The sequence below is a fragment of the Brachyistius frenatus genome, unplaced genomic scaffold (genome assembly GCF_029030835.1).
Source record: "Brachyistius frenatus isolate BFR_SWC_R1_liver_20210118 unplaced genomic scaffold, ASM2903083v1 Contig_39, whole genome shotgun sequence".
Lineage (NCBI taxonomy): Eukaryota > Metazoa > Chordata > Actinopteri > Embiotocidae > Brachyistius > Brachyistius frenatus.
The window spans coordinates 2,565,353-2,578,090 of NW_027210638.1; the positions used below are offsets into that span (position 1 = coordinate 2,565,353).

At 42.3% G+C, this 12,738-nt stretch overlaps 1 protein-coding gene across 7 annotated transcripts in view; it reads left to right on the forward strand.

The window, feature by feature from the left end:
- Positions 1 to 696: 696 nt before the first annotated feature.
- The window catches only part of magi2b (membrane associated guanylate kinase, WW and PDZ domain containing 2b), a 75,897-nt gene continuing 63,855 nt past the window's right edge, over positions 697 to 12,738 (forward strand). For 3 of the 7 annotated variants that reach the window (XM_069701997.1, XM_069701999.1, XM_069702001.1), the window contains exon 1: positions 698 to 1,296. In XM_069701997.1, coding sequence (XP_069558098.1) covers positions 999 to 1,296 — 298 coding nt within the window. In that variant the 5' untranslated portion in view covers positions 698 to 998. Of the gene's footprint in view, positions 1,297 to 12,738 lie in introns of all 7 variants that reach the window. The other 4 variants (XM_069701993.1, XM_069701995.1, XM_069701994.1 and 1 more) reach the window with 2 other exon arrangements.

Below are 12,738 nucleotides of genomic sequence, written 5' to 3' on the forward strand. Positions count from 1 at the left end.
GCCTCTACTGACCTCCCATTATTTCTTACTCTTTCTCCAGGCCAGTATCTCGGGGGAATTAAACCTATATATTGGACAATTCTGCACCTCGTGATTTATATCCGATGCCTGCATTAAGTGTCAGTGTAGTGTCTCAATAAAACCTGATATAATGGAGGCTTTTAAACTGGCCCCTGAACAAGATGGGTCCTCAGGATTATAGTGCTCGTGTTGCCTTAAGGCAATTTTCAGTTTATAAGTATCTGTGCAGTGTTTAAAAAAGAACAACCTGTAATTAATTCACAGTAATTATCACAACCTGATGAACCTGCAGCCTCCAGGGCCCCTGAGGGTCTGGGGCCCCTGTGGCTGTTGCCTGTGTTGGTAATTCAGCTTTGTGCCCATTTTTAGAAAGGGGAATATTCTCATATAAGGTCGTTTCTCTCACACCGAATTTTATTTTATGGTGTAGTTGAAAGTATTCTGCAATGCTAAGACTCCAATCAACAATAAAAGTCATCTTAAAATCTATCTTATTTCTTGCATGTCAATGGCTCCTGTAGGGTGAAGTTTCCATATCATGCAGTGTAAACTGTGGTTCGTCCTACATGTCATCGCCTGTGTGATCGCAGTGAGCCTGAGGAAGCGCCCCTGGCAGTGTAGTAAGAGTGAAGCGCCTCCTGTGTTATTTCCCTTCCTCTCCGTCCCTTTACGCCGAACCAGAACCATTCATCTCCCCCCTCCTTCAGGCTTCACATCCGGGTCATCCACCAGGATCTGTCTCCTGCGTCTGTGTGTGTGTGTGTCTGACAGAGTAATAATCATCTCTTCCGCCGCCGTGCTTTACTGCAGCTCTCTGCCCGACTGCGCGGCTCGCCGAGCGGACACTGCGCCTAGCGTGCACCGGTGACGATGGAGCCACGAGCGCTGTGAAGCTGCAGCGGGTCGCACAAAGGCAGGGATGAGACGGTAGGAGGCTTTTGTATGGGCTAGCCCGCGGTGATCTACTCGCCCTAACGATGTCGAAGAGCCTCAAGAAGAAAAACCACTGGACCAACAAAGTCCACGAAGCAGTGATAACCCGGGGGAAGGAAGGGGAGCTGGGGTTCGAGCTGAAGGGGGGTGCGGAGAACGGCCAGTTCCCCTACTTCGGCGAGGTGAAGCAGGGGAAGGGACTGATCCAGAGCGGCAAACTGGCCCAGGATGAGCTGCTGCTGGAGGTCAACGACATGCCCGTAGCCGGGCTCACCACCCGGGACGTGCTGGCCGTGATTAAACACTGCAAAGACCCAGTCCGCTTCAAATGTGTCAAGCAAGGTGAGACATGCTGAACATGAGAGGAGCGCACCGCCGGGAGACAGGCGGGAGGGGTGTGTGTATTTGTGTGTGTGTGTGTGTGTGTGTGTGTGAGGTGTGTGTTTATAAATGTGTGGCAGGTTTGATTAAGATGTCATTTGTGCAGTCATCATCTGCCAGTCTGTTCTGGAGGTAGCAGCCGTGTGTTTAGGTGGACAGACGCGAACCTTCGCTCGGGCCTGTTGGTACTGTGAACCGTAATGATGGGCTCAGTCCACCAGGATAATGATCCCATCGCAGACGCCGTTTGTTTATCACAGTGTCGCTGGTTCGATGCCACTGCCTGGAGGGGGTGTGTCCGCTTCGGCGTGATGCCACAGCCTGCGGTTTTCTCCTTCTTTTTTTTTTGGTCAGGGTCGGACCTCGTTTCGCCAAACAGGCCTGCGCTCTGGATCAAATGTTTTTCTCTGTGCTGCTGTACAGTCTGAGCGACAGACGGAAACACACACACACGCACACACACACACACACACACACACACACACACACACACACACACACACACACACACACACACACACACACACACACACACACACACACACACACACACACACCGAATCTGCTGCCTGCCACACCACACTGTTGCTATAACTGAGGACAGATGCAAAATGAAACCCTGTAGATTAATTACTGTTGAGTCCACTTTCATATTGATCCCCTCCTCCAACATTTCACACATATTTTGCTTATGAAATGCTGTGCAATGACTGTGCAGGTCATGAATCGAGCAGCCTTTGAGTGTTGTGTTCTTGGTGCACACTTTTGGATAATTATTGTGGCCTCTGAAACTGCAGCCTTGTTGTGATGTTTCTCAGCACAGTGATGCATTTATGACAACAGAGTTGACTGAGTGACCTGTTTCTGTCAGCCAGTGTAAAAGCAGACAGCCTCTCTGTAGTAGCTACAACTGGAACACTGGATGGAAATAACAGTGGAGGAGATAGTTATCATCACACCCTCTGCGGCTCGGTTTAAGTCCCAATAAGTGTCTAAAAGGGCTACGTTTTCAGGCAGGCATTAAATAAACCGAGCAGTGGCTTTTTTCTGGGACAAGAGTAAAAGCAAGAAATCAAACCGCTTTTTATTTTTGGACACCGCCGAGTTTGCTCACTGAGGATTTGCCTTCGCACATCCTCGCTCTTCCATCCCTGTGTTTCCATGGGTTGCGTCAATGTGATTGATTAGTGAGTTAGAGCTGCTGACAGAGGAAGGGTACAGTCGTGTGATGTGTGAGAGGGGTTAAATGCAAATGTGTATGTAACAGACAGGTCAATTCTCCCCCTCCGACTCTTATCCATTTAAACATGAGTCTATCTGTGTGTTGAACTTCCTCACTGCTCTCCAGATGAACATGCTCTTTGCTGAGAACGTCCTTGAGACACTCTCCTGTTTGTGCACAGCTTGTTGTTACCGTCTCCACATAGTTGTTTTTTTTGTTCTCTCCCTGTCTTGTTGTCATATTACTGTGTAACTTCCATCCAGTGCAGAGTGGAGTGTATTTATGGCAGACAGTAGCTGCCACACTCATGGCCCGCTGAGGAATCATCCAAAAGCAGTCCAGTGGCTCGGCACAAAGGCCACAGACATGGATGTGTCCTGTCTGAGTGCACGATAGTGTCTGACTGCCCGTGCAAACATGCACACACTTACACATTTTAAGCAGGCTATTTTCAGTCAGGTAGACTGTAGACCCCCCTCCCCCTTCTGTCCCCGAGGAAGTGCAGCACTGACAGCGAGGCCTGACAGACCTCCAGAGCGAGGTCACACCCGTGACTCTGCCATGACCTCCCTCACACACATCTGCTCTCATCACAGATTTCAGGAAACACAGCATACAGGCATGCTTCCATTGTATCTAGATAGAAAGCACAGAACGATGCTTTGTAAACATTCATGCACTCTTTACTGTAACCCGTTTATTTATTTGTGATGCTGCTGCATCCTTCTGTGCAGGTTTATAGCCGGAGCCACGAACACAGACGGAATCGTTTTCACAAGTCTTGTGTTGGCAAGTTTTCTTGTGCATCACAACATGCAGGTGTGAGTCGAGATGAGGATGTATCGAGTCACCTTCTAATCGTGTCCATAGACATCTTTTTGCTGCTATATAGCAAGCTATCAATTGAGTCAGTCAGTCATGGCACGCTGTTTTGTTTTTCATAGAAATGATTTGATTAAATGTGATAGTGGAGTTCCTGGAAAGAAACATAGTTGTTGTGTGCACCACAGAGGGCTGTTATTTATCCCCCTGCTGTGTGTGTCGAGCTGCTTCAAGGCTCTCTTGTTGCTCTCTGTTGTCTGTCTACTATATGGATGTGCTGTAAATACATCTCAACCAAAACAACATAAAGACAACACACTTCACCAGAAAATCAAAAGAAAAAGATGTCATTATCTTAATACTCTGCAACATTTACAGTCAGCTTCTTAAATGTTTTTAGGAGCACTGAAAGCTCTTTTTCCACTGAAGACGTTTTGACACGTGACTGTCAGTAATTCTCAGATGTAAATAAGAAAATCAGTGGTGGCTGAATTCCATTTAGCTGCCTCAGTTTCAGGGTCCTCGTGGTGTTCATGCTGGATCACTGTCACTGTCACGTCGTACTTGGCTAGAAAAACGTGTGCTGTGAAAAAGGCCTGTGACTACAATTAATAAAATAAATAATTTCTCTTGCACTTAATTAAAAAAATTATAACAATATCCTCAAAATGCAGTTGTAGGTAAAAAAAACAATAACATATAATTATGGATTTTCTTCTAAATGGTAGTTTGTAAATGAGTTATTGGCCTTGTCAATCAGTACGTAATTATCTGATACGTATTTCTCATCGTCTCATCAGCAACGAGCATGAGTGAGGTGCAAACGGCTGCTCGGCTCAGTGAGGCAGATTTATAGAAGTGCCATGAAGATCATAACCGCAGAGGTGTGAGAGGAGTGTGAACAAGTGTGCGTGCGTGTGTGCGTGTGTGTGTGTGGCGAAGTGAGAAAGAGAGGTGGAGTTTAAGAGAAGAGAATGGTGAAGGTGTGAGAAAAGACACTTGGTGAAACAGACAAATTCCTTCTTGTGTTTTTCTCTTTATTCCAGATTTCCTCTGGCAGTTTCTTCATTGTTAAAATCAAAATTAATTGATTTCTAAAGTGCTTTTTTCTATAATAATCATGTGTCTTTGTTGTGCCAATTGTAAAAGCGCAATGAACAAAAACACTAAGGACCAAAGCCTTGTCTTTGTCTTTCATTCCTAATCTGGCAAAAGAGCTACAGTTTAGTTTACAGGACCGTGTGCTAAAATAGTTTAAATACATTGTGAATTTTAATTTAATTTCAGTGCTGCTTCTTGGTTCAATTTCCCTGTTATATTTAAAAATATTCATAAATATGTATCCACTTCTCGACAAACCCACCTTCATTTTGTTTCCTTTAATTGGCATTAATCTTTTGTCATAATGGACCAAATCCAGTGATATAAATAATAATGTCAGCTATTTTGGGAGTTTTCTTTTTTCATTCAGATTATATTAGGGTTGTCCTCCAAGGCTGAATGTTGCTGTGATTTACATAACAACAAACAGAATATGAGAAATGCTCTTTTCACGACCTGACGGTACTTAACTCTAGATAAGAAATGATGACTTAAAGTCACAAACATGTCACCGCCTGCTGATATTGCCTGTCTGAAATGTAATTTGCTCCCCTCCAAATATATGGTTTTGCCTCTCAGAGACAAGTGTGGAGGTGGAAGACCCCAGGAGGGTTCATCCACTTGGGTTTTTGCAAACAATATATGTCTCTTCCTGAGGGAAAACAACATGAATTCAAAATGTTAACATGCCCTTTAACATACAAGTGGAGCAGAGCCAACCGCTGTCACACTGTGCAGCAGCTCTTGCCCACAGCGTATATGGGGCAGGCCAGGAAACCTGCTTTTTACAAATGAAACTGACAACTATAAACGCTTCATCTGAGAAATATAACGTTTGATCCATTACACTGACTGTATAAAGACGACGATGTTCCTTCTGAAACTGACCGTTTGACTGGTCTTCAATTTAACATGGAGGTTAACCAAAACAGGTCTCCCATTTCTCTCCAACAAATATCAATGCCGGCTAAAATGACGACTAAACGCAAGAATATTTGATCAGCTATAGGTAGCTAAGAAAAGTTAATAATAATGCAAAAATCCCACAAGTTGGCTGAGAAATCTTCTCCAGTGGATGTTTTAATGTTTCCAGCAGACCTCCTTTAAAATGAGAACACAGAAAGATGTTCTTAAATATGGACGTGATGTCTGCACGACATAATTAAAAAGGTTATGGTATCTAACAAAAACTTTGAAATGTTTGAATCCTTACAACAACAACAAAACTTTTTTGGAAAAGCAACACAGAGGTCAGATTTATGTTTTAATGTTTGTCTTTTCGAACATTGCATCTACAGTTTGATTCACTTTTACAAAAAGATTAAGTTGGTGAACACGATTTTTGGCGGAAAAAGTGGAGTGTAAACTTCCCCAAAACAAATCATGTGCAGGAAAGAGATGTTATCACTCTTCCAAAATCTGATATAGTCTTTTTTGTTACTTCACAAAACAACGCAACTGACTATTAAGGCTCATCCCTTTTGAAGCAGGTTAAAACTGTTGTTTGTAAGTTAGTTGGTCAGCTAATGTTTGCAGTTTGAAGTAGAGCAGATAAACACACATTTTAATCTGTTCATTAGACTTTTCTGTAATATTTTAAGTTTTGGAAAGACTTTGAAATGACAGTCATCCAAACTCTTGAGATACCAAGTACTGAATGTACAGCACCTCAGTATGTGGAGGAATCCAAAGCTTGGCAGACCTTTCATGCTGTATAATTGCTGTATGAAGGTGTCAGTTAATGAAGGGTCTCTAACCACAAATCTCAAAGCTACTGTCCGTGTAGGGATGTTTAAAACATACCTATGTCATACAAGTCACGTTGCATCAATTAACATTTAATGTCTTTGAAATGTCCAAAGTTGTCAGGTTTTGTGACTCGGCTGTCCAAGTTCTGCTAGTCCTCTTAATGTCGTACAGTATGTAGGGACAGATGGAGCAGAGGGAGAAAATGCGACCTTCTTCTGCTCTCTTGTCGCTTTGTTGATGAGAAGCTTGAAGAATCAGTGCATAACATCCTGTCTGCTCTGTTGGTATTAATAACTCACCAAGAGATGAGTTCTGTCAGAGGCTGAGGATGATTTTATTGAGGCTAGAAGCTGCTGGAGCTCGGCTCAGAGGATCAAACTCTAGCTCAGCCAGCCAATGACCAAATGTCTAACTGGTCCAGTTAAGTGAATTAGGTCAATGCAATTCTCCTCAGCGTGGACACGCTGCACGGGACGATCTGGGACTGTGCTGCAGCATGTTTAAAAAAAAAAAAAGTAGATAGAAGGGTTTTTGTGTGTAAAACATGACAGGAGGTTTTGTCAAACCAATTTTTGCTCAAACATCACTGTCCTCAATTCATAATAGGATCAAAGTTTCTAACAACCATGCAGATGTATTTACAGTTGAACAGTCATTTTTCAAATACATTCAGTTATTTTGGTAATGCTGTAATCAGAACTAGAGATTTTGACCTCAGTGACAGATCTGTCATTTCAATCATTCTAAAGAAATGAGTTTGGTCTCGAAGGGTTATTTCCAGAGTCTGTGACAGCACAGACCTTTTAGTGATGATCGCCGTGACGATGCGACTATTTGATGCAATGGTCGTATTTTGAAAAGGCGGCTGTATTTCATAGTGGCTGAGATAAACACCATATTTTCATGTTTATTCATGATGTGTGAGTGTTGAGTGAGAGGGAGAGTGTGTTTGTGTGTATTCTGCTGAGAAAGGAGTTGAGAATAAATGCCTGTGTGTAAAGTGCATGCACATATTCATTACGGGAACAATAGGAAATGTTTTTGTGTGCAACATTTCAGCATTGAATCATCTTTTGGGGTGAAATAACATTGACATAAGTATGCTAAAAATATTATACAGTCTCTCAGAGCCAAAAAAAATCTGTTCTTACTGGCAGTAAAGCTCTGTGGTAGCCACCTTTGTTTATTTCTTTCTCTTGTTTACATCACATTTTTCTTCCTCTGTATAAATCAGGTCCCTTTTTGTAGCTTCTTCTTCTTTTACAACTCTACCTTTTGGCACTTGGTGGAGAATATTCACATTTTTGATTACTCTACACTCTCTTCATCATGTCCTCTCCTATCAAGGCATCAGTGCTGTACAGAGACGTGTATCATACTTCTGTCATTTTCCATTTAAAATGTGTTTTTTTTTAAAAAAGACAGTCGCTGCCAAAAAAAGAAATGATTTTCATTTACTGTATGTCCTTCGTGTATTCATTTGTATTTACACCTCCGACCACCTGGTGGAGCATCCTCATCTCGTGGTAACTGATAATGACATTAATGTAATCAAATTCAGGTGCTTCTGCTTCGTAAAAGAAACACATTGATTGTGCCAGTGTGCCATGTAAATGAGTATTTAGATCCTTTACTTAAGTTAAAGTAGCAATATCACACTTCAAAAGCAAATGTCCTGAAGAGGTGCAGAAGTAAAGTTGTATGCAAAATCTACAGTCAGACATACAAAAGCAGGCAAATATCCCTTTTATTGTGTGTACTATATTATAATATATGATTGAATTAATGTTACGCATCATGTCAAGTTGTTTAATCTATAAGATTTTGTCAGATTTTACAAGCCCATCGAGTGTTGTTTTTTTTATGTGAAATCACTGCAAACTAACTATTGGTGTAAAAAGTGCACAATTAGAAGTATTAAGTGGCATGAAATGGAAGCATTAAAGCACTTGAGTAAATGTACTTAGTTGCATTCCTCTGCTGGTAAATAGTCACGATCCTCTGCATGCTGAGCCTCCAGTCACCCTGCCCTTTTCTCTTTGTCTGTCAGTGAGCCGGTCAGAGACAGCTGTAGCTGAGAGACACGACCACCTCTCACCTCTGAAAGGTGGAGGCGGTCAGGACATCTGGTTCATCACACTGCTGCACCCCCATGTGCTGAGAGTTATTCACTTTGTCTGTGTGTCTGTGTGTGTTCCATCTGTTTTCACACGAGTTCTGCTTTCAAAATGATACCTACTGTATTTAGAAAACTTTCGGAGTGTGACAGGTTGCCAGGGCTGTGCTGAAACAACAGCAGCCCTCCCACTGTCACTGAATCATATCTTATTCAGTCAGGCATGGCAGCACAGGAGACAGCGGATGGTTTTCATTCATTGACATAGTGTAGATTAGCCAGCAGTGCTAATCTGATGGCTTTGCTGTGGGCTTCAGATCTGAATGAGAAGGATTATAAAAGCTGCTCCAGCTGCAGCACTGAAACTGGTGGATGGCTAACAACAATGGTGTGTGATTTTCTGACTTTCTAAAGAGGCTCACCATCATTCCTGAGATGAATATCCTGGACCTGAGCAAACTCGTACATACAGTATTATCTAAAATGGATGTAGAAAATGAGGAGAATTATCACAATATCAAGTTAAAGCTCCTTTTACATGTCAACCTTTGTTTTGTATGTTTTCCCTTCATTATTGTACATCATACAGTAATTTAGTGGGAATGCAGCAGTTCATGTAAGACAGGGATTTATAAGCTGCTCTGTTTAAATATGAATTTAAATGCCACTGCTGAGTTCATCATGTTCTTTGCAGCAGCAGGCAGCTTCCTGTCTTACTGGATGAAATCTTGGCTGATGTGTTAAAGTGCTTCATTTACATTCAGAATCATTTCATCGCTGTAGTTGATGCTCCATACCAGCAGAGGACAGTAGCTGTCTAATCAGTTAGTGCTTTCAGAGGAGCAGTTCCCCATCTGCTCTGACACCCTGACAGGACGTTTATGGTGCTTGAGTGCACTTCAGAGGGAGAGTGGTTTATTTGGCTGTCTAGTCGTTTATATTAATATGGAATACGTTTAGAACTCTAGTGGTCGTTTTCTATAAAAATTACCTGTAACTTTATGAAATCTGTTATTGGTTGACAGACTGTGGCTGCAAACCAATGTGTTTCTTCTGAGTTTGGTCTGTCTGGAATAATGTTACAAACAGTATTTGCACTAAAGCAACCCTGCTGTTTAAGACAAGTTAATTTCTGTCATGAACATCCTGTCCTCTAAGATGTCCCACAAATAGCTTCAGCAATAGCTGGAGTTACCTGCTGTATTTTGTGGATGAACATATGAATGTTTTTGATTTGTTTCTGTTTTAAACAGTAAATCATGACTAGAATACTAGATCACGTTTTGGTTTTTTTTTGAACCTGTAGACACAGACGTTTTCCACTTAAACAATATAATGTATGTGTTTGACATACTATGTGTCTGATGCTCACATAGAGGGATTTATATGGCTTGTACACCACTGGCAGTCTATTTTCAGTGTTTGTGCAATGCAGGCTTCACATTTCCACATCACACTGGTGTAGGTTGCTTGGTGGACCAGGATTGGTTTCCAGAAAAGTTCTGATGTATGAAATCCTGCTCACAGACGACATCTTAAAGGCTCAGTGTGAAGGATTTAGTGGGATCTATTGGAAAAGGAGGATAATATTCATAATCATGTTTTCATTAAGCCTTTCTGTGTGGAGTTTGCATGTTCTCCCTGCACCTGCTGGGTAACACCTACCTAAATTGCCTTTAGCTGTGAATGTGAGCATGAATGGTTGTCTGTCTTCTGTCTGTCTTTCTGTGTTGGCCCTGCGATTGACTGGCGACCTGTCCAGGGTGTATCCCTCCTTCGCCTAAAGTCAGCTTCAAAAGGCTACAGCCCCACGTCACCCTGTTCAGGATAAAGTGTGGTAATACCTGAGACTAAGAAACATTGTGTTTTCATTTCAGGTCCCTTCACATCTACATAGGGGGTTGGTCCTCTTCCATGTTGCAAAACCATGTTTCAAGTTGCCCAGAAGGGAAAACCAAACATTGGCTCCAGAGAAGAAGTTTCACCCTTCTCATGAGTTTCACAGGTTCTCCTACACGCTTGGAAAGTTCGACCCAAATATACGTCTCACTGGTTTAGACTGAAGTATTGAACTAAAAGATATCAGCCTCCATCCTGAAATAATTGAGGCTTCTTTTATGTTAATGGAATTAAACAATGACATGAAGAGGAACTTGTCTCTCCGGAAACTGTGTTCGTGTTATCCTTACACCGTCAACAGAGACAGACAGCGCTCTTTGTAAGAAATTTGCTCCAATTAAAATACTTCACATTGTACTCACTGGAAGAGGGCCACTTTCTGTTGAAAAGGTTGCTGATGAATTTTTGGAATTCACATTTTCAATGCCTAAGAAACTAAGAGCATGTATTCAATATATTAATCGCCATTGTTGTAGGGGGAAGGCGGAGATCAACAAGTAAGATACCTCAAAACTTGGTGACACAAACCTTCATTCCTTTATATTTTTATTTTTTTGAGGTTAACCTTAAAATTGTGTTCTCGACAAAGACTGACTGAAAATAGTGCACACTCCTAGTTCAACAAGCACAAGGATTCAGAGCACAGAAGATTCAGGTATGACTTTCAGATGTGTTACAATGCTTTTATGTTCATGTTGACATCGGTATTTTGTTAGCGTGGTCAGATCCAGATAAGCAATTTGATTGTTTTCTTAGCTGTAGTTTCTTGAAACCCCGGGTGGTGCAATTTGGACACATTATCAGTGATAAACCCAGGGTCATAGAAGGTTTCAGGTCTGGTATCTTTCACCTGGGAAACCCAAAGCAGAGGTGGTCAGTCTCTGACTTGTGTCCAAGTTGTGAGCTACTCCATGGATCACCCTTCTTGATCCACAATCAACTCATAATTTTTTTCTGCAGCTTTGATTAGGCTCTTGGTGACTCATTTTTTCTGATGCCAAGAGAACTCAGTGTTCGATGTAGAGACGTCCCTGCAAAGCCCATTCATCCCACCTCAACGGGCTCGCAGGAGGCCTTTCACTAATGCCTTCTACATTCCTCTAACAGTTTGAGATATCTGGCCTCCTCTATCTGGTCTTCCCAGAGAACAGTGAGTTCCAACAGAACCACTGGCTTATAAAAGTGAGATGTTAAGACCGAATATGTTCCTCAGTGTCATCTTTGCAATGTGTTCCAGAAACTTCAGCTACTTCCCTAAGTCAACCTTCAGCTGTCAGTCGTAAGCTGAGGCTAGTCACTCAGTTGAGGCCCTGAACTCCAGCTGAGGTTTTGTGACAGGAAGCTGCAACTTTTTTTTGATGCCTATAAAGTGAAGTGCTGCATAGGCTCTTTGGTAGGCCAGGTCAGCTGCAAAATAACTTGCAGGTGATTCTCTTGAAGTCATCTACTGTAGTCATTGGAACGTCACATATATGAGGTGGCCAGAGAAGTCTTGGCCGAAAGCTGTGCCTACAGCTTACCTGGATTTCCTGACCTATGCCCTGTTGATAGCCATACTGATAGCTCGGTGCAAGTTACAAGTATGCTGCAGTATTTCTCAGGATACAGTGAAAATCTTTCTCAGGCTCTTTTATAGGCGTCTCAGACACTCACTACCAAGGTCCTGGAATTGACTTGAAATTCCTTCCTGCCCGTTAATGAGTCGTTCCAGCCCTTGGAGGAACTATCGGCATCCTGCCTCTGATGATGCTGTGATTGTCTCCATGAAGGCTCTGATTGGATTTGGAAACGGGTCCCCTACATCCCACTTCTGCTGACTTGACAAACATGCTCGTCAGCAGGTCAAGACAACGATGGCTTTCTCAAGGTGTCATGCAGATGTTGTGCCACAGGTGATTCCTAAACTCAGACTAGTGTGGTAGTCCAGTATGAGGTCTGTGATCCTCACTGGAACAAGGTGTCTCATCAATGCTGTTGCTACAAGTTCATGTGCAATGGATCTATTGGCGTTGACATGGTCAAGCTAAACAACTTTCACGTCTCCTCTATTCTCCCTCATATTTCTCCCTTGTTAAAGATGTGGGTTTTTCTGACAATGTATAGTGATGATTGTAACAAAATGACAATCACTGTATTAATGAATCTGAGCAGCATGTCTGCTTTGTGAAGAGCTTGTTAATATTTTCCACCTGACTTGTTAGGATGAGAGTTATGGCCACTTCTCACAGACTTTGTGTGCAGGGTGTGTATTACATTCTTGTTCATAGAGTTCATCCCAGCGTGTTGTGTTGGAGAAAAGAAAGGAGCAATCAGGTCAGTACAGTTGAGCCGAATTCAATTCATTTTAGTTTGGATTTAGCAGCATGAAGGGCCCCTTAATCACTACAGACAGGCTTTATTAGTCTATCAGACCATAGCAGCCAAGTGATGCATTGGAGAGGAGAATCATTACGATGCTCAGAAGGTGGCCTTCTCTCAGTAACACCCACAATTA